Consider the following 21,124-nt stretch of genomic DNA (forward strand, 5'->3'; position numbering starts at 1 on the left):
CTTTGGCTCAGCCCATGTTTTGTATCCTTCATTATAGCTGGAACAGGACCTTCTGGGTCTGCTCCTTTGGCAAATATTTGCTTACTGATTGTACTGATGTACACGAAGGAACTTGGAAAGTGTGGAGACAATACCCTATTGATGTGAAGTGACATATCCAATAAAGGGGCACATTTTATTGTGCAATGTGCATATTCTCACATTCCCAAACTAGACAGGCTTGCATGAATCTGGTCTGAGTTAATGAGCATTCATATTTTAGTTTTCAATTATGGATCATTTTATATACTTACAGGAGTAGAGTGAATAGGGCTTAGGATTTCAAATCAAAACATTCCACATGTCTAATGAACTAAAGTCTGCAGCAAAAATCTCAGTTTGAGAATGACAAATTGGCACAAAATAAAGTTCAGATGTGTTTTTGGTGAGAATCCCTTTGAAGCACTGCAGCATTTACAATACATATTTTGAGAGAGAGAGAGAGAGAGAAAAAACCCAACAGAAACTCAGAATGTCAATGACTGAGTATTTTAAAACAGAGTATCAGCAGGTGTTTCAGTGTGTCAGTTCAAGGTCTTACATTATTTATACCTGCTTCCCTATTCCAATTCATGTATGATGATCAGACTCTTTTTTTTCAACCATTTTGTAAAAATCAAGTTCAAGTGGTAGGTATCTCATTTTCGAACATGTGTTGAAGAAAAGCCCACAGATCAATGGAATGCTAATGAATTTACTCAAAGGGGAAAATGAACCACATATATATATATATATATATATATATATATATATATATATATATATATATATATTCTTATTACACAATGTGTTTGATATTTCAATAAACCAAAGAAAATGCATGATAACTGATAGTTAAAGAGTGCAATATAGAGACACAGACTATTTCCACATAATAATACAATTTCCACCATCAACTGTTGACACAGCTGCCCTACTCTCCGTTCCCTAAACGTCACATCGAGACCACGCCTATTTTCCTTGTCGTGATCTCCGACGACACGGGAAGGCAGCATTTGACAAACGAACCTCTCATCGCATCCAGGGTTGGTATTAGAATGGATCGGCCGGAGGGACGACTCTGCCTCTGATTGGCTTGTTTTGATATTTCACCCTTCAGAGTGCGAAACCCCCCTCCTCCGGCCGATCTATTCTAGCGCCCCACATCCAGCGTGCGCCATGGCCTGCGCAAGCAGTGCGCGCTGTCGACGTCATCACCACATACAGGAAGTAGATGGTCGGTTGTCTTGGTGAACGGACAGAGGCACAGAGGCAGCAGGGAGACCGACAGAAGAAAGCAGTACAATGACAGCTCAACTACAGCCGTCATCGGACCTACAACCGCAGATCTAACGTCTACAGTGAGTACGAAGTGAACTGTGTGAGTTCGGTGAATTGGGAAACTGCAAGAGAAGGGGGTTGGGTTGTAAATGCGGTGATCCTGTGATGATGCTATCATCTTCCGTGAAGGAGCCTGTAGTGTTAGTTGAACCTCTCCTCTGTTGGCAGGTCAGGAACACAAGTCTGTGTAATAGCAGTATGGTTACTCTGCTTCCCACCACACTGGACTAAAGCCCCCCCAGTCCCCACCTTTATTAAGCTATCTCTAAGGTCAGTCATTTAATGATTTATGAATGCCATCATGCCCTGCAGGCTGACTGAACCATATACGGGCTGGACACACACCTAAGGTCTTGGTGTGTGGTGTGTGTGTGTGTGTGTGTGTGTGTGTGTGTGTGTGTGTGTGTGTGTGTGTGTGTGTGTGTGTGTGTGTGTGTGTGTGTGTGTGTGTGTGTGTGTGTGTGTGTGTGTGTGTGTGTGTGTGTGTGTGTGTGTGTGTGTGTGTGTGTGTCTCTCTGTGTGTGTGTGTGTGTGTGTGTCTCTCTCTCTCTCTCTTCCCTTTGATGTCCACCTCCCCAGATGTCATCCTTTATGGCCAGTGAGAGTGTAGCAGTTCAGGAGGGGCTTGGAGCAGAGATTCCCTTCCCTACAGCTACACATGCATTATTAGACCACCTCCCAGGGACGTGCACAGACAGACACCAGGTGGTGCGGCTGGTGCCCAAGCACCTGCCCTTTTGCCCTTTGACTGATAAGTGCACATAAGCACCTACACCTCCCCCCCCCCCAAATGTCTGTGCACACTGCCCCCCCCCCCCTATTGGGTAAGACCTTTGTCTGAAGGAACCCCCCACCTGATAAGATATGAGTTAAAGAGTTGCATAACTGCCTATACTGTCAGACAGGTGACAGCAGGGGCAGTGAGACAAAAGTCATCCTCACCCTCTTATTCTAAAAGTTAAATTAATATTTCACGTTTTGCTGGAGAACGTCTAGATCTCTCTTCAAGGACTTCCGGCAGGTCCCTGCAACACACTTTGGGAGCGACTCGCCTGGAGAGTCTCACAAGTTGATTGTTTACAATTCTTGCACATTCTCTGTAGCCTAGCCACAGTATCCCGCCATACTCATCCTCTTAACATTAACATCTCCTCCACCCGAGAAGAGTGAGAGTTTATCACAACAAGCATGAGTTTTTTTGAAAGGGAGCCAACTTCCTTCTTGATTGCGTAACAGGTTATTCACTCCTCGGCGGCGACTCTTCTGTCGTCACAAGCTCGACCTCTGGCCTCTGTCCAGCAGCACTGATTGCATCACAGCAGCATCTGGTATGTGGGGCTCCTGAGTTGTCATTGTGAATGTAGCTTTTCTTTGCACTGGATTTTCTGCTAAGCCTGCTACATTAGTGGCTTTCTTTCCACTTTTGGGCAAGTGGCGGTTTGGAGCAGGTAGAACAACAATGTTTTCTCCTATCTGGATTGTGTTTGTAAGTAAGCTGATCTTACAATGAGTGCTATGATTGATTAATGAGAACCTATTGAATTAGGTAGGCAGCCTGACAGGTAGGTTTGCCCCTTTGGACTTGATCATAATCCTCCAAGCCTAGTTAAAGTTCACAGTCACGGTTACGTATTAGAGCCCTTCGTCATGAATGCACGGGCAATAATCTTTTGGTAGAAAGAGTGTTTGCAGCTCGGTACCGAATGAAGACGTCTGCTATAAGGATAGCGTGCTAATTGAGATGACAGTCGCTCAGCGCACTAGAAGGAGACGGCGGGGTAGGACTATTCAACTGTTTTGTTTCAGTGGTGGCTGGTCTGGGTTGTCGGATTAGTTTTGGGGGCTCTGTGGAGAGGTTTTTCACAAAATATCTTTGCTTTGCTGCTCTCTTGTCAGACATTTCCATCAGATTTTTAGACTTGAGTGCTTATGTCCGTGTGTATTTTGCAATTTGGTGTAGGGCTGGGCGATATGGACAAAATCAAATCACAATTTATGTTTTGACCAAATACCACAATACTAATATTCCAACAATATTGGTGCATTGGTGCAATATTTACACAATTAGATTTTTGATAAATAATCATCAGTAATGTGGATAATAAAATGACTAAGTGGGTAAAGGCAAATAATAGAGCAGCTAGAACAGTCTGATAACTTCAGAAAATTGCATCACTTTACTGTAATTCATTCAGCCTTTAAAACCAGGAAAAGAGTAAACACTTATACCATATCACGATGTGTTACAAATATCCCAAATCTAAGATGATATCACAATATCGATATATAATATTGTTAGGGATATATTACCCAGCCCTAATCTGGTGCCTGAAAAACAATCACGTCTTTTGACTTGAGTTAATTGGTTTCAACCGGTTGTGTGTATCGTCAGCGGAGGATCGTTAGTTTGCCTCGGAGTGCAGCAGGGCCTGATGTTGCTGCCATAAATGGCCTGCTGTTTGGCTTGGGGCCCGGTGTATGAAAGAGGCTTTCAGTGGAGGAGGCGAGTGGCTCTGCTCTCCTACAGAGAAACACGGCCGGGCGGGTTTAGCCCACACAGCTCCTGAGCCTGGCTGCTGCAGAGACTTCAGCAAGTACTCAACTTGCCCCTCTGTTGATCACTTTAAGATAGCCATATATTCATTTTCCAGTTGATTTGTTTTCTGTTTACTTGCCTATTTGCGACCTCTCTCGGAAACTCTCCTTGTTAGACGAATCAAAGTTGTAACTGGTTGGAGTGACACAGTACTGTATGAGTTTGGCCGGTGCCGTGTGTTTCCTGATTTACCTGTGTTCACACCCACTGTCCCTTTTTGCAGTGGCTGAACGGGCCCCTCCCAGTCTCCACGTTGACATGGTGCGCTGGCGGCCACCTGATAGTCACCTAACCTGAAGCCGGACTACTTCCTGCTTCATGCACTACAGTTTAACTGGGCACACGCTCTCATGCCGCTTGTGCGAGCTCTTCCCAGAATTTTGAATCGTATTTAAAACATAGCTTTATAGGCAGATATGAAACTTGCAGGGTTTTTTGCCTGCCGTCCGGACTGAAGAGGTGAGAGGCCAACAGTCTTTTTTCATGGTACTATTCATCATTTGGGTTACATTATGTAAATGTATTTATGTCTTTATCCTTGTCATCCTGTAGTTTGGGCTGGTGTAATATCTGAACGAAACGTGTGTGTTTGACTTCAAGTACCTTAAATGGTTGATGACGTAGCTGATAGCTTATTTCCTAGATATTATTGTCATATGATGGTGTGTTGTATATCAATCATCATTGTAAGCCATATCCTCACAGATAAATCTTGAGCTTATTACCTGTAAGTTCACTCAGTTTGAGATGAATGAAAAAGAAAAGCTCTAATTGTAATGCTACTTATTCCTATTAAAGGCTTAGCTGATGATATACAGTTGGTTTGACTACAGTTGACAAAATGCACTTATTGGAAGTCACTTTGGACAAAAGCGTCTGGGTAATGTAAATTGGCTTGAGAATTAACAATTTTGAACTAGTTAATTTGTAGCACACCACCACAGTTTGTCAATGGGCTAGGCCTTGGAAGAGATTATTTTAAAGTCCCCCCCCTCCAGGGATCATGTGAACACTTTGAAACATTTAGAACCAGGCTAATGTAGCAAAATACAAGCTCTGATTGTAATAGCTCCCTGCTGGTCAGGAAAACTGGCTGGCGGAGATATTTCAGCTGCGTGCCGTGCGGCCGGCCCGTAGCCATGGGATCTCCTCTCACAGGCGCGTGGTGAGACCTTCCATCCTCTTCCAGAGTGCATGGCTCTGGAGGGGGTTGGGGGGGGGGCACTTCAGGGAAATGCGGGGGGGTAGGGATGGACCTGGTGACCTGGTCGAGCGGTCTAGAACTGTATGACATCATCGGTGATACATGACATCACTATAGTAGTGACCTGGCCATCAGGCCGAGCTGTCTATAACATTGGATCCCAAACTGTGGTCCGCTGACAGGTCATTTCTTTAAGAGCGTGGTGCAGGGGAAGAAAATATGGATTTACAAGATTCCTATGAAAATACCCCCCCTCCCCCCACAACCCTAACCCACAATGTTCTTTAACAGACAACAGTTTTTACATACACAATAACCCTGAGCAGGCTTCTAGCCTGGTAAACCAGCCGGTCACGTGAACTCACATTTCATTTCGTTCTTCGTTCCCGTCTGGTCTGAAGCCTTCACCCAGTGTTTTGCAGTGGGCGGAGGTTGGGTGGGTGTCAGACAACTCCTTCAGCCAATCAGCGTTGGATTCAGTCAAACCCAAATCCACTCGGGAGAATGACAAAAACACATTTACTCCTGTACTTGTTTAATTGTTATTGAGTCTATTTCTGCAATAACTGCACTTTATGGCTGTTTAAACTCGACCAACATTGACATTACTCCTCGAGACCGCTCGAGACGGACAGGCAAGGAGGCGGCCATTATTGTTTTGTTAGTGCAGTGCTAGTGGCGTTCCTGATTGGCCAACTTGCGCTGTCAATCACAGGGCACTCTAAGTGCAGTTGCTGATTGGCTCTTCCTCGTTGCAGTTTCTGCTTAAAGCCCTCCATGGGCTTGAGGCCAGACGGTCCCGCAGAACCAAATGAAATGTGAGTTCACGTGACCGGCTGGTTTACCAGGCTACTGATTTTCGGAAATATTGCGATATTCTGGAGATATCATGATTTTGAAAATTTGTTTTCAAAGGCTGTAGCGGGCACCGTTTTAAAGCCAGAGTGAAGTTTCTGGTATCATATGAAACTAGAAGACCTAAGGCATCGATTGGTATTTGGTACCAACCATGTCATGCTAGCTTGTCAGGAAGGTGGGTAAATAACACTCCAAGACTACATTTTGTTGAGGGGAAAAAACATTTTCAAAGTGGTACTCTTTTTCACAGCCTAATGTTGGGCAGGTGTGTGTGCGTGTGCATGCATGCGTGCATGCATGCGTGTGTGTGTTTATTTGTGTGTGCATGTGTGTATTTAGCCTTTCTGATGCTAATTGCATGGTATCCGCAGTGGAAGTGGTCCCTCGGAAATTGGCTTAGTTAGTACATAGTGGTACTTTTTTGGATTTAATTTTGATGTAATTTTTGGAACCTCTGGTTGTCTAGAACTGTATGACATCATTGCTGACTTTCTTTCTGTCAGTCAGTCTGTCTTTCTTTCGTGGGGACAGACAGACCCTCTTACAGATGCCTCAGGTGGCCACAACGTAAAAAAAAAAAAAAGCTCAGCTCAGCACCAGCGCTCCAAGTGCTCCTCAACATGTTGGTTGGTGGACACGCCCCCTAACTTTACTGTTCCACAGTTACAGAGACCTCCACTGGTAAAATCTTCACAGAATTGTTAAAGTAGGGAAACATCCTGTCAGTGAAGGTGTGTGTGAAGGTGTGTATGTGTGTTTTAGTATCAGCATCAGAGAATGACAGCTTTCCTCTGTTCCAGTCCAGACTCACTCTGACCCTCTGGAGCTTCTTCACTGGGAGAACAATGACTGCGTTTGATAGGGAGTGTGCAAAGTAGCTACCATCATATAACCATATGTCCCATAATCCAGACTGTATGTCTCTCGCTCTCTTCCTCTGGACAGACTCTGCTAACGCACCCACTGCCCAGGATCTACTGTCTCCAACCTCCACATCCCAGCTGTGAGTTCCTGAGGTAAAGCCCTCAGAGCCCAGGACAGGGTAGCAGCCCAGGACAGAGTAGCAGGCAATCCTCTCTGAATTGTCAGGAAGCTGCTGCTGTCTGACCCGAAGTCTCACACTGGCCAGATCTTCAGACATGATGAGTCTTGGATGGGCAGTGTTTCGGTCCAGAATCACAGGGGTGTAGCAGACCATCTTCTTCATCTTGTCCCAGACTGTGAAGCTCAGGTTGCCCAGGTGTTTGGCCTCGTCTGTCAGAGCTCCTGAGACCGGCTGTGGATCGTCCAGCCGGGGGTGCTTCACTCTCTCTCTCTGCAGGAACGAGATGTCGTCAACCCTCAGGGCAGCCAACCTGGCCTCCTCTTCCTCTTGTAGAAACTGGTGAAGCTTCTTAAACTCCCCCTTAATCTGCCTCTCTGTGCATCTGGCCTGGACCTTAATGTGTTCTGCTGTTTGATCACAGTTTCCTTTAACTTTATTAAAGAGCTCCAGTTTCTCCTGTAAGGGCTTCAGTGACTCCTGAAGTTCCTCCTTGTGATGTCGCGCAGCTTCATCGATGGGTCTGAATCTGTGGTCGGTGTGTGTTTCTGAATCTCGACAGACGAGACACACTGCCTGCTGATGGTCCAGACAGAAGAGCTTGAGTTTCTCAGAGTGCAGACTGCAGAGAAGCTCCAATCCTGCTGAAGCTCTCTGATCTCTCTCCACTAAGAAAGCCTCGCAGAGGTTCTTCAACACCAAGTTACGAGGTGGTTCACTCTGTGAAGATATTGCCCTACAAAGTAGACACTCGCGTATTCGTTTCTGTGTCCACCAGCTCTGCAGACAGGCTGTACAGAAGCTGTGGCTACATGGCAGGAGGACAGGATCTTTAAAGACGTCACGGCAGACAGGACAGGAGAGATCCACCTCTGATCTGGAAGCCATTGTTTCTCTCAATGAAGTGGAAAACAAAATGGACAGATTAGATATAAGTACGCTCAAATTCCTTCCCTGCAGAGGAAGTGTGTTGTCTGGGATGTGGAGCAAGTCGTCCCTTTTAGGAGATGAGGATGGAAGGATTTATGACGTCACTGATGACATCACAATTCCAGTCTATGACATTACTTTTTTCCCTTTCTTGTTTAAACCTATGTTCATTTATTGAACAATATCAATAAGAGAAAAAAAGACAGTACAAGCATTGTTTATTAACGTGTGTTGGTGAAGTACATGTATGGTGCTGCTGACTGGCTCTTGTCCATCCTGGCCTTCAGGGTTCGTGTGGTAATCATGTCTTTCTCAATGACGTGTATGACGACTCCCATGCCAGACACGGCATCCCTATCAACTGCATTGAGCATGGCCTGGGAGATGGTTTCAAACAGGTCCTCGCAAAGATTCACACATTCACATCTGCTCCGACTCGAGCAAGTGCCGCTGACAACGAAGTCTTCTGTCACCATGGGGCAGCCAATCAAATCCAGGGAGCAGATGAATGGTTCCAATGATTTGGCATCAAGTCCGGCGATCAAAGGGCTCGATGTAGTAAGAGAAGCAGGAGGGCTTCCTCACCTTCCACTTCATTAAGATCAAGCGTTTTGTAGCGAGGCACGCAAGGGCAATTCATCTTTGCTGCTTCTCGTTTTGAACATTCTCAACACGGGACCCCAACAGACAAGTACATTGAGGATCCCTGAGAGGATTTGTGCCACCTCCCGCCACAGGGAATTGACAGCCGGGCAGTTCCATAACATGTGAGTGAGAGTTCCAGTCTATGACATCACTGATGATGTCACAAAGCCTATGACATCTAACAGTGGGCATAGATATACATACGTAGATACCACCTTGGCTGCTCAGATTTGGGTCCAAGAGACAAAATCGCATCAAATCGGGGTCTGTGGCTCTAAAGGTCCTTACACACCCGGGGCGTTCGTGCGATTAATTTCCACGTCAATAGTATTTTTCAAATCCTATATTCAGTCAATGCAACCATGCACACCAACGGCAAAGTTTTTCGCTCAGCGATATTGTTTTATTATGCTATTATATTGCTTTTATTTTTTCGGACCAAGGTCGATTTTTCAGAAATTCACTTCTACTTTATCAGAGTTGATCAACGCCAGATCAGATGAGCTGAAGACTTTGGTCCAGATTGAACAACAGCGTTCAAATCACAAGTCTGAGGGAAGAAATGGAGGTTGTCTGCAAGTGAGTAAGTGAGGTGAAGGGGAAAGTTTCCCAACTAGAACTCTCTGTCGACGGAATAAAAGAAGCATGTCAACATGTTGGAATCGCGCATCACCGAGATGGAAAGATATTCGAGGCGACGGAACCTGAAACTACACGGCGTAGCCAAGCGGGTGACTGAAGAGGCCGAGCGGCACCAGAGGTATCATCCTACAGCTTTACTTCCGTGTAGTGTACACCGTGCAGCTGTGTGGGCAGCAGCAAAGAATTCCCCCTACCTTCGAGACAACGGTCTACGCTTTTTGGAAGATCTCTCTAACCACCAGTTGAAAAACCCTCACCCCTGATTCACCTGCTGTACACCATACAGTACATCTATCTATATACAGTAATTGTGTATGTGGACTTGTTTTGTCTGTTTCAAGTTCTGTGTTCGGCCACAGCTATGCCGTTTTACGTGCGATCGGGCAGGCGAGGCCGAGCTAGGGGCGAGGCCACGCAGCGGCCGATTTTTGGAAAATCACACTCTTGTGTGTGTGTGTGTGTGTGTGTGTGCGCGCATGTGTGAAGACATCAGACGTTTGTAAATGGATTTACTTCTGTGTATTGATAAACATGAGAACATTTTGAGTTATGGTGAAATCTTTTAACTCAATCCACCTGGGGCATTAACTTTCTGTCGTGACCTTCTGTAGTTTTTGTTGTTCATTCTGTTCTGTTGTGATCTACTGGAGGTAACTTACCATCTCTCTCCCTCCCTCCCTCTCTCTCCATCCCTCCATCTCCCTCTCCCTCCCTCTCTCTCTCCATCTCTCTCCCTCCCTCTCTCCATCTCTCCCTCCCTCTCCATCTCCCTCTCTCTCTCTCCCTCTCTCTCTCTCTCTCTCTCTCTCCCCCTCGCCCCCCTTCTGTATTTCCGTAGCTCCCTCCCGGGCTCCCTCCTCCATGCCTGCGTCCCCAGGCTACACTCGACTGGAGCAGAATGATCCCATGAACACTCTGCGTATCTCTGTCGGAGGCCTCCCCATGTTGGCGTCTATGGCCAACACCACTGACCCCCGATTCCGCCTCAAGTGGCGGCCCATCGTGACGGTGGCGGCCGCTCTGGCGCTGGTGCTCCTGCTCTTCATGCACCTGAGTCCGGGGCTGCGCTCGCGCCCTTACAGCCCGCACAGCTGGAGAGCCGGCCCCGACGAGCCCAAGCAGGCCGAGTCCCGTTACAACGACACCTACCCCCTCAGTCCGCCGGAGCGCACGGCGCAGGGCACCCGCTACCGCATCGGGGTCATCGCCGACCTGGACACAAACTCTCTCAGTGACAAGAAGCTGACGTGGTTCAGCTACATGCGGCGGGGCTACCTGCTGGTGTCGCAGAGCGGCGACAAGGTGGCGGTGGAATGGGACCAGGAGCAGGTGGTGCTGGAGAGCCACCTGTCGGAGAAGGGCAGGGGGATGGAGCTGTCCGAGCTGGTGGTGTTCAACGGGAAGCTGTACAGTGTGGATGATAGGACGGGCGTCGTCTACCACATCGATGGCGACAAGGCTGTGCCCTGGGTCATCTTGACTGACGGCGATGGCAGCGTCGCCAAAGGTCGGTGCGGTGGACATGCATTCTTTATTATTTTTACAATTTCTCCACATTTTTGAATAATAGAGAGCCAAAGTGAAACGTCACTTCCTGCTTCGGCACTCAACCAGAGATTTTCATCCGCCATTCATTTTCCCATAGACATTTCGTAAAATGCTTATAAAAATAGTTGTACTTGGTCAAACCAAATGCTTCAGATTTAGAAACAGGAGAGACCACATAACATTTCACTCGGACCAAAACGTAAAAAACGGCGGATTTAAAAACAATATTGTTTCGTTGTTTCTTTTAGTTTTGGTCTTGGGTGAAATATTCTATGGTCTCCCCTGATTCTAAATATATCTGAAACGTTTGGTTTGACCAAGTAAAACTATTTTTATAAGCATTTTACGAAATGTCTATGGGAAAATAAATGGGGGATGAAAATCTCCGGTACAGTGCTGAAGCAGGAAGTGATGTTCACTTAGCCTCTACAGTAATGACATTGAAATTATGAAATCACACAAGTGGAATTATGCAGTGACCAAAGATGTGTTGAACAAATCAAAACAATCTTATATTTGAGATTCTTTATAGTAGCCGCCCTTTGCTCTGAGGGAAAGACAAAGGCTTTGGAAAGAAATTCCTACATAAGCATCAGCTTCACTATTTATATTTGTCCAAGAAATAAATTCAAGGATTTAAACAATACGCCTTTAGATCAAAATGGCTTTACAGTAAGAAGATGAGAGACATAGTGCATTTATTCAATCACGTGTGTCCAAACGTTTGAACGTATGTCCCAAAGTTCTGAATTTTTGGTAGTGGTGACAAATGGAGACGGTGCCCCGCCCCCCCTGCAATTGTAACTTAATGACAGTCAATTGTGCAATTGTGACTTAATGACAGTCTTGTGCCCTGTCAGGGTTCAAAGCAGAGTGGCTGGCCGTGAAGGACGAGCGCCTGTACGTCGGGGGTCTGGGGAAGGAGTGGACCACCACCGCAGGAGAGTTCGTCAACAACAACCCCGAGTGGGTGAAAGTCGTGGGCTACAGAGGGGATGTGCAGCATCAGAACTGGGTTCCCAAGTACAACTCCTTGAAGTCCGCTGTGGGGATAGAACCTCCAGGTGAGCATGGAAATCTGAATGTTTGCATGATTGTTCAGTCTACAAACACTTCTGATTGTCTTTTATATTTATCTAATGGTCCCTTGCAGTTCATATTGGTGCTTCTTTTGTATTTTCTAGAGATGTTCCCATTTTTACCTTCCTGATACAGATTCCGATACCTGAACTATCGGCCGATACCGAGTACTGATCTGATACCAGTGCGTTAAAAAAAGTTGCTGTATTATTATATATATATATATATATATATATATATATATATATATATATATATATATATATATATATATATATATATATATATATATACGGTATATATATATATATATATATATATATATATATATATATATATATATGTATGTATGTATGTATGTATGTATATATATATATATATATATATATATATATATATATATAAACAGCTGTATACTACTAACCCTGTATGAATGTGATATGATTGCATGCTATCATTGTTGTATGGCTTGGCTCAGGTTAAACCATTTTACAGTATCCGAGTGAAACTCGTTTTTTTCCAGCGCTGATAAATTCCGTGGTATCGGATCGGTGCATAGACTCGCGTACTCGACGATACCCGATCCAGCCTAAAATGCTGGATGGTTATCAATATGGCTAGATACCTGTGTCAGAAATGCCTCCGATACTGGAATCGGAAACAACTCACTCCCTTTTCTTTTGAAACCCAACTCCTCCATGTGTTCCACTGCATCTCCACAGGTTACCTTATCCACGAGTCGGCAGCGTGGAGCGACACCCTGCAGCGCTGGTTTTTCCTCCCGCGCCGCGCCAGCAAGGAGCGCTACGAGGAGACGGCGGACGAGCGCCGTGCCACCAACCTCGTCCTGAGCTGCTCGCCCGACTTCCAAGACATCATCGTGAGCCGCGTGGGCCCGCACAACCCCACCCACGGCTTCTCCTCCTTCAAGTTTGTCCCCAACACGGACGACCAGATCCTCCTGGCGCTCAAGTCAGAGGAGGACGCGGGAAAGATCGCCACATACATCATGGCCTTTACGCTGGACGGACGCATCCTTTTGCCTGAAACCAAGATCGGGGACGTGAAATACGAGGGCTTGGAGTTCATTTAGAAGGGTCGGAGACGGAGAGCCTCCCTCTTGAGGCCACTTGCACTGTGGTCCCGTGTTGTTTACAATCCACTCACTGTTGAAGTGACTCGCTGCTTGAGTTTGTGAAAGGCACACCTCCTCCACCCCCAAAGGAATCTCCTCCAGTGCAAACACGACAACTATGGTCGGAGACTGTGAAGTGCACTCCTTTGACGGGGGTGTTGAGAGTGAGACAGTGCTAGCCAGTCAGAACAAACAATGCCAATGTGTTTTGTGGTTGGTCATGCCCTTCCCAGGCCAAAATGTGCTCCTCAAATGTACTGTAGCCTTTCTTAACGATGAATGTACAAAAAAGATTGATTAATATCAGAGACTGTGATTTTTCTTTTCTAACGCATAACTTTCCTCACGACGTGCACATACTCTACACTCTGAAAACAATGGATATTCCTGAGCGGTCAAAGGGTTTTCTTCCTTTGCGTGGTGTCAAATGATCTCATAATGTACTGTATATAGCCAACATGTTACCTTCAGTGGAATCACTAGAGGTCTGTTTTTATTGTGAACACAGCACAACATTATTTGAAGGAATATTTGGTGTAAGGCGATTCATATCTCACAATATGTAACTTCATAGCAATTTGTTTTGTGGGTTGATCGAGTAAAATCCCTCTTACTACTTTACTGTGCGTCTGTTCATTTCTTTTTGGAGGGGGAACTGAGAAACCAAAGTAGACAAATGGAGTCTGCAGACTCTGCACCCTAGAGCCAAAGTGGAACGTCACTTCCTGCTTCAGCACTGTACCAGAGATTTTCATCCGCCATTTATTTTCCCATAGACATTTCGTAAAATGCTTATAAAAATAGTTTTACTTCGTCAAACCAAACGGTTCAGATATATTTAGAGACAGGAGAGACCACATAACATTTCACTCGGACCAAAACGTTTAAAAAAACGCGGATTTAAAGAAAATATTTTTCTGTGTTGTTGTTTTTTGTTTTGGTCAGAGTGAAATGTTCTATGGTCTCTCCCAATTTTAAATATAGCTGAACAATTTGGTTTGACGAAGTAAAACTATTTTTATAAGCATTTTACGAAATGTCCAGGGGAAAATAAGTGGCGGATGAAAATCCCTGGTACAGTGCTGAAGCAGGAAGCGACGTTCACTTTGGCTCTCTATAGCTCTCATGAACATTTATTGGTAGCCTATCCCACCACGTGTAACCTTGCAGGAACTGAGAAACAGGTCACCAGACTAGACATTTCTCAAACAAGTTTTGGCTAGATCCGTGATAGTATGCTTTTACATACATGCATGTATGTACTATGTACCTATGTTTGGCCAAGAGTTTCCCTGGGTCATAGGGTCATGAGATTCCCCTGTTGACCATGGCCTGTCTCAGCTCTATTGTTAGGAAAATGTCAAGAGGATATGTGTTAAGGCGCAAGAAATTCGGCCTGCTTATGCTATCCATATGTGTTCTGACACCATGAAAGATTAATGTATAGACTCAGGAACTGAGCGAGGAGACAGATGTCGTTTACTCGGGTCTATATAAGTGGCCTCACGCCTCTCCCCTCTCACAGTTCATTGCTATTTGCTTGTCTGTAACAATGACTTGAAGTGGGCCGGGCTCTTATTAAACCTGCATAAAAGAAGCTGATCTGTACGTCATCGTCGTCTGAAGGAACTTGTGCAAAGGAGTTGCATAACATCAGTTGCGCAACAGGCTGTGATTCTGAGGTTTAATTGGAAACGAAACTTAGCCTGCTGTGAAAGCAGGATCCAAAACTGCTTTTCTCACAGGGGTCTAAAAGGAGAAGTGCACTGAAGGACTACAGGACTACATAGCAAGAGAGGTGAGATGGTTTTGTGGCTTCATTATATGTAAGGATTTCACACTGTGTCTTCAAAATCTTCAACTTCTTGCCTGGTCATATTCCTCACATTTCCTGCTTTCGCCATTGTTTGTATCAGAATCCAAGCTGACGGGCAGACATGCTGATCCATGGACACACTTTGTGGCTTTTGCTGCTCCTTCATGTCTCCAGAATTGACTCTTTCAAATGGAACCTATTCAGTGAGTCATCCAGGGTGCATCTCAACCTAATGAAATGTTGTTTCTGCAAAATGATGGTGTGGAAAAAGTACTTAAATCCGTTTTCTTCCCTTAAAAAAAGTACTTGAATCCTTTACAGTAAAATGTAATGCATATCAATATGAAAAGTATTCATTCTGAAGACTAGTGCCTTTCAGTGCTCAATTAAATTATTGATGCATTTGCTTGTAAGAAGTATTTTAATGTTTAGGTGGTTCAGATTGTGCTAGGTCTAACTTCTATCGATATGCTGTTGTGTAGTTTAAACTATGCATCATATTTTACCAGCTTATTGTATATTTTGCATGTAAAACCTTGGTTTGCAAAGGAAATAGTACAGTAACTACAGCCATCAGATAAATATGTAGTGGAGCAAAAAGCCTACTCAAGTGCCAGTACCTCATAATTGTATTTAAGTATCCTACAGTACTTGAGTAAATGTACTTTGTTACTTTTACGCCTCTGTTGAGACGGAACTACCACTAATTAATATTTGTGTGACTATCTATATCCTATACTTACTACGTTGCCTGACCATGTTATTCGTCCAACATAGAACGCAAATACAGTAGCAGAATATTTGCTTAACCTCTATGGCCTCGGTGACGCTCCTGTCTCTGTGTATGCATCCAGGAAAAGAAGCACACGTGCTGCCACAGGACGGGGCTGTGAGGCTGGCGGGGTCTCAGAGTGTCTCAGAGGGACGCGTGGAGATCTACCACGACGGGAGGTGGGGGACAGTGTGTGACGATGGCTGGGACCTTGCGGAGGCCCAGGTGGTGTGTCGTCAGCTCAACTTCCCTGGAGCCAAATCTGTTGTCAATGGAGGGACCTACGGAGAAGGTGCCCTCCACTTCCATGTGTCCCCCACCAGGGGGCGCAGTTAAATCATTGATTGCAAAGTTGTGATTTGAGGATTTACCAGAGGCCTTAACATTATGCATTAAACACCACAAGTTCAGTTATTTTTTACAGACTATGGTTCAGCCACCCAGAATGCCCACTGTTTAATGCACGTGTCAAACTCAAGGCCCGCGGGCCAAATCCGGCCCGGCACCTCATTTTATTTCGCCCGCAAGAGCCAACAAAGAATACAATTTGCGCAATATAATTCTAATTCTAATTAGTTCTAATAGTTGTAGGCTACTAGTTGTCTGTTTGCCATTATTTTTCCTATAATTATTATTTCAGAGCTAGTTATTAATTATTAAGTTACAGTAATACTAAAAAACAATAATAATCGAATCAGAGGCAATTATGTAATATGATAACAAGTAGGCTAGATACATTTATATTGTGTTACATTTACAACTGGCCCTTTGAGGGCAACCATAATGCTGATAATGCATAATGCCGGGGATGAAATTGAGTTTGACACCCCCAATGTGATGTGTCCTGTTTAATGTGTCCTTTATGACAACTCAATTATTTCCTTTCATTTCATCCTAGGGTCTGGACAAATCTGGCTTGATGATATCCAGTGTAAGGGTACAGAGAACCTCCTGACCGGTTGTTTTTTCAAAGGCTGGGCAATTACTGACTGCACACACAAAGAGGATGTTGGAGTTATTTGCGAAGCAGGCACGTATCTAAACCTCACAGAACATGACTGGAAGAAAGTTGACTAACTGGTGTAGCAACAGCTTTGTATTAGGCTTCTAACAAAAGAGAAGTGATCCCTATATGGGATGGACTTGCAGGCTGAGGCTACTCCCCAAGCTAATTTAATAATTAATAATTTAATAATAACTTTTAATAATTTAATTACAGTCTGTGACTGTTCTCTTTCAAGCTTGTATGTGACTTATTGATACAGCTCATTTTCCTAATCCTGTGCAATCCATCACCCCTCTAGAGAATGTGACCATCGATGAGACCAACCACTCGCTGGACCACAGTCAGGGTCTGTCTGAGGAGCTGAGCCAGGTGTTTGACAGCGGGGATGCTTGTGACTTCCAAATCTTGGTCCAGAGCCCCACTGGAAACGCCCAGGTGGATGGGACCTCTGAGATGGTTGGGACGACCATCTGCGCGCACAAAATGGTCTTGTCACGATTCCCGCGCTTCAATGCCTCGCAGGGGATCAGTAGCATCTCTGTCCATGTCAGCCAGTCGTGCCAACCACATTTCACCTCTTTCATCAGGTAGCCTGCTGTCTTAGAAAGACATGTTGAGACATGCCATTTTTATGTCCATCTTTATGTCCCGTCACAATGGTGACATTATACTTTATGTCCCGTCACCATGGTACCATGGCATTATTACTGTATGTTGTTATGGTGGCGTCTGTCTGTCTGTCTGTCTGTCTGTCTGTCTGTCTGTCTGGGTGACGCATTTTTGTCAACACAATGAATGACTCAGACTTCATATTACACCACAGGTTCCCTGTATAGGGTATGTAGATAATCTGCGGCATAAATTAAAATGGTAAAAACTGGTTTTCTTGAAACTACAGTACTATAACTCCATAGTTCATATTATATTATACTGCCCATTATGTGTAGAAAGATTTGATGTAATATATTAATTAGTTTAATTAATGACATCATTCACATCTGAAGTGGTTATGTTTGAGACATGGTGATTATGGTGCCTCTTGTTAATCAAAGAAATCATAATCCTCTAACTCCGATATTTGTTCCTCAAGTCAGTTTAAAACAGTTTAAGAAGCACAAGTAGCTAAATGTTCTGACAATCTGGTTCTTGTTAGGTACCTTTACACCCGCAAGATGGATGTGGCCTTCTCCTCTGCGCTTTGCCTCCACCAGATGGCCTCTGAGTTTGGGGTCGAGCAGCTGATGGAGGACATAGGTCGGCTCTTCACCAAAATCCTCCCTGAGGACGTCACTTTCCACACCCAGGCGTCCCTCTACGAGTATGCAGTGGATACCGGGGACTTGCTGCTCCAGGAGAACTGTGCCCAATACATGGCCTGGAACTACCAAAATCTGACCCAATCCCCTGCTTGGAGCCGCCTCTCCGTGGGGCTCCTCGGAGTCCTTCTGTCTCGCTCAGACCTGGTGGTGCCAGATGAGTCCTTCCTGCTTCGGTCCCTGGAGAGCTGGATCTCAGCGAAGGACAACTCCACCTGTTTGAAAACTCAGGCTGATCTGTTGAGCCGCATCCGTTTCCCTATGATCCCTGCTGAGAAGCTCTATGAGCTGCAGTTCACCTCCACGCTCTACAACGCTCATGAGAGCGTGTTTCGCGACAACATGCTGAAGGCATACCAGTTTAACGTTGTGCTCTTCAGCACTCTGAGGAACAGCTCGACGTTCAACAGAGACGAAGATGATTACCAGCCCAGGATCTACACAGCCGAGCCATGGGATGCTGCTATTGACTACGTGAGAGAAAGTGAGAGAAAAGTCGTGGTGAATCGTAGGGTGAACTCTAACTCCAGAAGGAATCCTTATCAACAATATCCAGGTTACCATCATCCCACTCCCAGTCCATACGTCCAAGGCAAGTCATTCCTCACACCTGTCCACAATAGCATGATGTTTAAGGACAACATGATTAGCTGGGAGGCCAATATCTTCCAGAGCCAGCGTGAGTGTTCAAGCAGGGGTGTGAGGTGTGAGTCGTTCCCTGCTGCCAGGCTGGTTACTCAGAGCAGCCTCGGCAAGTACCAGAGCATCGTTCGCTTTAGTAACCGGCTCCTGCTCACGTGCCAAGACAAGTACATCTGCCAGGTTCAGGACTTCAAGAACAACATGGCGCATATCTCTTCAAACAGCAGCCTGCCCTATCCCTGTGCCAACGACCAGTACATCTACCACTTTGTGGTGAGACCCGACTACATCTGATCCCTCAACAGTGACTCAGATGTTACAAGGCAGCCAGCAGCACGCTAATGTAATTCTCCTATCAAAACAGCCTATTGTTGTCATGGTATTACTCAGCCGATTCCGATCAAATACTTGCAATATTATTTGTGTGAATGACTTTCTGTTGATCAGCTAAAGGTATCAGGTGATTGTGCTTTAAGTCATATCAAAATATCCTTTCCTGTCTCTGTAGTAAAGACAAATAAAAAAGAAGAATACACTTGATTTTCCACATGATTTCTCATTCTGTCAGTCCATTTTCATTAATGGTCCAGTTTCATTAAAAGACTCAATTTGGCCCTTGAAGGAGCAACTGGTAAATACAGATAAACAAGTTAAGGGTTTGTATGCATATTACAACATTATTACATGTGAAACTGAGGTCTGTCAGAGAAGCAGTTTTATTCATTTGTATAGAAAAAAGGTAATAAAAGAATTTAAAGTCATTGATAGAGAAAATTTACATTGGGGCGTCCCCCCCTTGTCTCAAGAAACCCACAAGATACTAACTTAGGTTATTTTATATCAGACAAACAGTTAGGTAAGGAATTATTAAATTTAATTCAACTTACCGAACTGTTTGTAGATATCCGTTCTTCGTGTCGCCAATTGATAGAGAATGAAATTCCACAGCCAAAAGGTAAACAGTGAACCACTTGAAGGAAACCAGTTGAAATGAAATAATGGAGCCAGGAGTCAGAAGAAGTCATCTGATATGATGTATTGAACATAGATCTTGGCCAAGAGATGCACTCTTGTATATTCACGGATGGATACACAGGCTTACATACATTGAACAGAAAGTCAAAGATACTTAGGACACACATCAGATTACATGTCTTGACGCACATCAGATGACATGTCTTGACGCACACTGGAAGGCCATTCTGTAGACTCAACCTATGTTATTCTGGCCCTGCAGAGAGCACCGTGGCAAGGTGACAGGGCACAGTGTGCGATAGAGAGGAGCTGCAAATGTATGGTACAAGTTATCTAAATACGTCTGTCTGTGTATGTACACAGGTTATCCAAATATGATGTCTATCTGTGTATGTACACAGGTCATCTAAATATGTCTGTGTCATAACTATATGTAACTAAAATGGAAATGTATATGAATATATTAATAACTAGTGATTGTCCAAATAAAGGCTAATGTGATGTAAATTTTCTCTATCAGTCATTATTGACACATAATTCAACAAAATGTTGACATATTATGAGGGCGCCCCAGTGGCTCACCTGGTAGAGCGTGTACCACTAAAGTGCACATTCACTACAGTACTACACCATATGCCAATCCCACGCTGAAGCCACAAAGTTTCATTTCGGTGTCCTTGTTAACAGGCATGAAGTGAATGCAAGTTGTGAAGGGGGGAGGGGCCGGAGGAGCAGCTCCGAGCCAGGCGCTGAGGAATAGAGTGTTTCTGGTGTAACCGCTTTAGCGTGGCACTCAGCATCACTCAGCTTCAGCGGGACTTTAGCCTGGCTTTGGCGTATGGTGTGTACAAAGCGTAAGCCCACGTTCACACCATACGCAGAAGCAACACTCAACCTATGCTGAACCCACAAGTTTCATTTTGTTAACAGGCGATGCCGTTCACACCAGTCGCGCGCGTGCCTTGCTCAAGCCACGCTCAAGCCACACTCAAGCTGCACTGAAGCGACCGTTCAGAATTCAGTCCTATTTTCCAAGCGTGAAGCTGCAAGGCATGAAGTCAATGGAAGTTGTGGGCGAGCGAGGCGCTGAGGAAAAGAGAGTGCTTCTTGTGTGAGCGGTTAAGCGTGAGCTCAACTTCAGCGTGGCTTCAGCTTCAGCTCTGCTTCTGTTGGTGTGAACAAAGGGTTAGCTTAGTCCTTTGTGTGGACAACCCGGGTTCGAATCTGACCCATGGTCCTTTGCCACATGCCATCCCCCCTCTCTCTCCGCACCACCCCGTCAATCCACTGTCCTATCCAATAAAGGCAAAAATGCCCGCCCCCCCCCAAAACAAAAACAAACAAACAAACATATGTATAGTTTATCTCGATTCATGTAGTTGTTTAGTGACATTTTAACAAACAAACAAATAAATGTGAATTTCTTATATTGACCTCTTTCTCGCCTTTCCCTGAATTCAATCTCACTTATTGTTTTTCTCCTAGACACAAAGCAAAGTATCTGTTCCCTGACATTATGCTCCTGGCTGTGTCTCACTGTCAGTATGTTATCTCGAAC

The 21,124-nt window shown here is 44.9% G+C and overlaps 3 protein-coding genes across 8 annotated transcripts; 2 read left to right on the forward strand and 1 right to left on the reverse strand.

The window, feature by feature from the left end:
• The first annotated feature begins 1,259 nt into the window (after positions 1 to 1,259).
• Positions 1,260 to 13,660, forward strand: cant1a (calcium activated nucleotidase 1a). Of its 6 annotated transcripts, none has more exons than XM_083649880.1 (4): positions 1,260 to 1,379; positions 10,115 to 10,783; positions 11,685 to 11,888; positions 12,627 to 13,660. In XM_083649880.1, the coding sequence occupies exons 2-4, from the start codon at positions 10,138 to 10,140 to the stop codon at positions 12,995 to 12,997; spliced, it is 1,221 nt and encodes a 406-aa protein (XP_083506006.1). In that variant the 5' UTR covers positions 1,260 to 1,379; positions 10,115 to 10,137; the 3' UTR covers positions 12,998 to 13,660. The 6 variants fall into 6 exon arrangements, with proteins under 6 accessions (XP_083506006.1, XP_083506005.1, XP_083506007.1 ...); XM_083649879.1 differs by lacking the exon at positions 1,260 to 1,379 and adding an exon at positions 3,045 to 3,137; XM_083649881.1 differs by lacking the exon at positions 1,260 to 1,379 and adding an exon at positions 4,289 to 4,414.
• LOC310787803 (zinc-binding protein A33-like) lies at positions 6,667 to 7,947 on the reverse strand (the record flags this gene model as incomplete). The annotated part of the gene is made up of 1 exon (XM_083649286.1): positions 6,667 to 7,947. The coding sequence occupies one exon, from the start codon at positions 7,945 to 7,947 to the stop codon at positions 6,667 to 6,669; it is 1,281 nt and encodes a 426-aa protein (XP_083505412.1).
• A 1,041-nt stretch (positions 13,661 to 14,701) lies between the features above and the next one.
• Positions 14,702 to 20,043, forward strand: LOC310788007 (galectin-3-binding protein A-like). Its single transcript, XM_083649471.1, has 6 exons — positions 14,702 to 14,837; positions 14,956 to 15,058; positions 15,710 to 15,919; positions 16,526 to 16,657; positions 16,932 to 17,220; positions 17,787 to 20,043. Exons 2-6 carry the CDS (start codon positions 14,977 to 14,979, stop codon positions 18,883 to 18,885), a joined length of 1,812 nt encoding a protein of 603 aa, XP_083505597.1. The 5' UTR covers positions 14,702 to 14,837; positions 14,956 to 14,976; the 3' UTR covers positions 18,886 to 20,043.
• The last annotated feature ends 1,081 nt before the right edge of the window (positions 20,044 to 21,124 follow it).

Source organism: Poromitra crassiceps, assembly GCF_964638095.1.
Source record: "Poromitra crassiceps genome assembly, chromosome: 13".
Classification (NCBI taxonomy): domain Eukaryota; kingdom Metazoa; phylum Chordata; class Actinopteri; order Beryciformes; family Melamphaidae; genus Poromitra; species Poromitra crassiceps.

What these genes read in the sequence shown, in the direction of transcription:
- cant1a (XM_083649879.1), top strand. Translation starts at nt 3,101, where the DNA reads ATGACAGTCGCTCAGCGCACTAGAAGGAGACGGCGGG. An exon ending in CACTAGAAGGAGACGGCGGG is followed by an intron (nt 3,138 to 10,114) that starts GTAGGACTATTC and finishes GTATTTCCGTAG; the next exon opens with CTCCCTCCCGGGCTCCCTCC. An exon ending in CGATGGCAGCGTCGCCAAAG is followed by an intron (nt 10,784 to 11,684) that starts GTCGGTGCGGTG and finishes GTGCCCTGTCAG; the next exon opens with GGTTCAAAGCAGAGTGGCTG.
- LOC310788007 (XM_083649471.1), top strand. Translation starts at nt 14,977, where the DNA reads ATGCTGATCCATGGACACACTTTGTGGCTTTTGCTGCTCCTTCATGTC. An exon ending in TTTCAAATGGAACCTATTCA is followed by an intron (nt 15,059 to 15,709) that starts GTGAGTCATCCA and finishes GTATGCATCCAG; the next exon opens with GAAAAGAAGCACACGTGCTG. An exon ending in TGGAGGGACCTACGGAGAAG is followed by an intron (nt 15,920 to 16,525) that starts GTGCCCTCCACT and finishes ATTTCATCCTAG; the next exon opens with GGTCTGGACAAATCTGGCTT.